This window comes from Rhinopithecus bieti, unplaced genomic scaffold (genome assembly GCF_001698545.2).
Source record: "Rhinopithecus bieti isolate Rb0 unplaced genomic scaffold, ASM169854v2 scaffold_77885, whole genome shotgun sequence".
NCBI classification, from domain to species: Eukaryota; Metazoa; Chordata; class Mammalia; order Primates; family Cercopithecidae; genus Rhinopithecus; species Rhinopithecus bieti.
In genome coordinates, this window is record NW_016873275.1 from 1 (window position 1) to 1,546 (window position 1,546).

At 50.6% G+C, this 1,546-nt stretch overlaps 1 protein-coding gene across 2 annotated transcripts; it reads right to left on the reverse strand.

Annotated features, from left to right (window-relative positions):
- Positions 1 to 291: 291 nt before the first annotated feature.
- Positions 292 to 1,171, reverse strand: LOC108525619 (voltage-dependent L-type calcium channel subunit alpha-1F-like). 2 transcript variants are annotated; one of them, XM_017866535.1, is made up of 3 exons: positions 747 to 1,171; positions 576 to 656; positions 292 to 455 (listed from the first exon to the last, which is right to left on the reverse strand). In XM_017866535.1, exons 1-3 carry the CDS (start codon positions 906 to 908, stop codon positions 354 to 356), a joined length of 345 nt encoding a protein of 114 aa, XP_017722024.1. In that variant the 5' UTR covers positions 909 to 1,171; the 3' UTR covers positions 292 to 353. The 2 variants fall into 2 exon arrangements, with proteins under 2 accessions (XP_017722024.1, XP_017722023.1); XM_017866534.1 differs by having other exon boundaries at positions 303 to 439; positions 536 to 656.
- Positions 1,172 to 1,546: the final 375 nt, after the last annotated feature.

Consider the following 1,546-nt stretch of genomic DNA (forward strand, 5'->3'; position numbering starts at 1 on the left):
CTTCATTTCTTGCTGTCCTTTCATTCTGTTTTATTTCTCTTTATTACATATTATTAACATATATTATATATTCATTTGTTTATATTTTTCTTGCCTTCCTCAACTAGAATGTTAGTTCCATGAAGGTGGGGACTCTGTCTGCCTTGACCCCTGTTGTCTCCTCAGCATCTAGAATAGGACCTGGCACACAGTAGGCACTCAATAGATGCATGTTGAATGAATGAGGACTGGCAGATGGTATCTGGAGATGGGGATTACCAGAGTGTCTAGAGGCATCTCTGGTGGTGGGGGTGTCTGAGGGGTTCCCAGTCAGGGATCCCAGAGAGAGACTGTGTTAGGGGTGCAGCCAGATCTCACCCGCCCTTGTCCTTGGCAGTGCCTGCATCTCCACTGGCCAGGTTGTCCACAGCAATGGCAAGAAACACGTTCAACAGGATGTCTGGGATGAGCTTAGGCTGCAAAGGATGGAGAAGCACCCTGCCTATAGACCACCCAGGTCCCACCATCATCCAACCCCACAAAGCTCCAAGGATACAGTTGCCACAGATGAAGAGAATGATGAAATAGATGCACACCAGCATTCCTGGGAAGAAGGGACCACCGTATGCCATGATACCATCATACATGACCACGTTCCAGTCCTCACCTGTCAGGATCTGGGGGTGGAAAGTCACCATGGAGCTCTTGGACCCCCTCCAACTCCAGGGTCTCCCCGACCCACCCATCCCATGGTCTCCAGATCCCACCTGAAAGACAGTGAGGAGGGCCTGGGGGAACGTGTCAAAGGTACTTCGCTTGGTGTGGGTCTGGTCAAAGTTGAACTTGCCCCCAAACAGCTGCATGCCAAGCAGGGAGAAGATAATGATGAAGAGGAAGAGGAGAAGCAGCAAGGATGCGATGGATTTCATTGAATTGAGCAGGGATGCCACCAGATTGCTCAGAGATGCCCAGTGTCTGTAGCAGAAATGGGAGGCGGAAAGGTCGATGCCATGTCCACTGGACGTGGCTGGCGCATCAGGAGCCGGGGCAGGGCTCCAGCTTGGGATGCACCTGGGAAGGTTCAGCTCAAATAGTTTTGGTGTCAGGGTTAGAAGTGATTTTGCAGTTGGGGTGAGATGAGAGTAAGAAGTGGGGGAGGCTGGGCACGGTGGCTCATGCCTGTAATCCCAGCACTTTGGGAAGCCGAGGTGGGCAGATCATGAGGTCAGGAGAGCGATACCATCCTGGCTAACATGCTGAAACCCCATCTCTACTAAAAATACAAAAAAAAAAAAAAAAAAAAAAAATTAACCGGGCGTGGGGGGGGGGGGCCTGTAGTCCCACCTACTCGGGAGTCTGAGGCAGGAGAATGTCATGAACCCGGGAGGTGGAGCTTGCAGTGAGTCAAGATCGCACCACTGCACTCCAGCCTGGGCGACAGAGCGAGACTCTGTCTTAAAAAAAAAAAAAGAAGTAAAGAAGTAGGGGAAAGTTGAGAGTTTGGTGTTAGGGTTGGTGTTGGGGTGTAATGGGAGATTGGGAGATAAGGTTACTATGGAGGGTTTTT

What these genes read in the sequence shown, in the direction of transcription:
- LOC108525619 (XM_017866534.1), bottom strand. Translation starts at nt 908, where the DNA reads ATGAAATCCATCGCATCCTTGCTGCTTCTCCTCTTCCTCTTCATCATT. An exon ending in CCCTCCTCACTGTCTTTCAG is followed by an intron (nt 657 to 746) that starts GTGGGATCTGGA and finishes TTCCACCCCCAG; the next exon opens with ATCCTGACAGGTGAGGACTG. An exon ending in TCTCTTCATCTGTGGCAACT is followed by an intron (nt 440 to 535) that starts GTATCCTTGGAG and finishes AGCTCATCCCAG; the next exon opens with ACATCCTGTTGAACGTGTTT.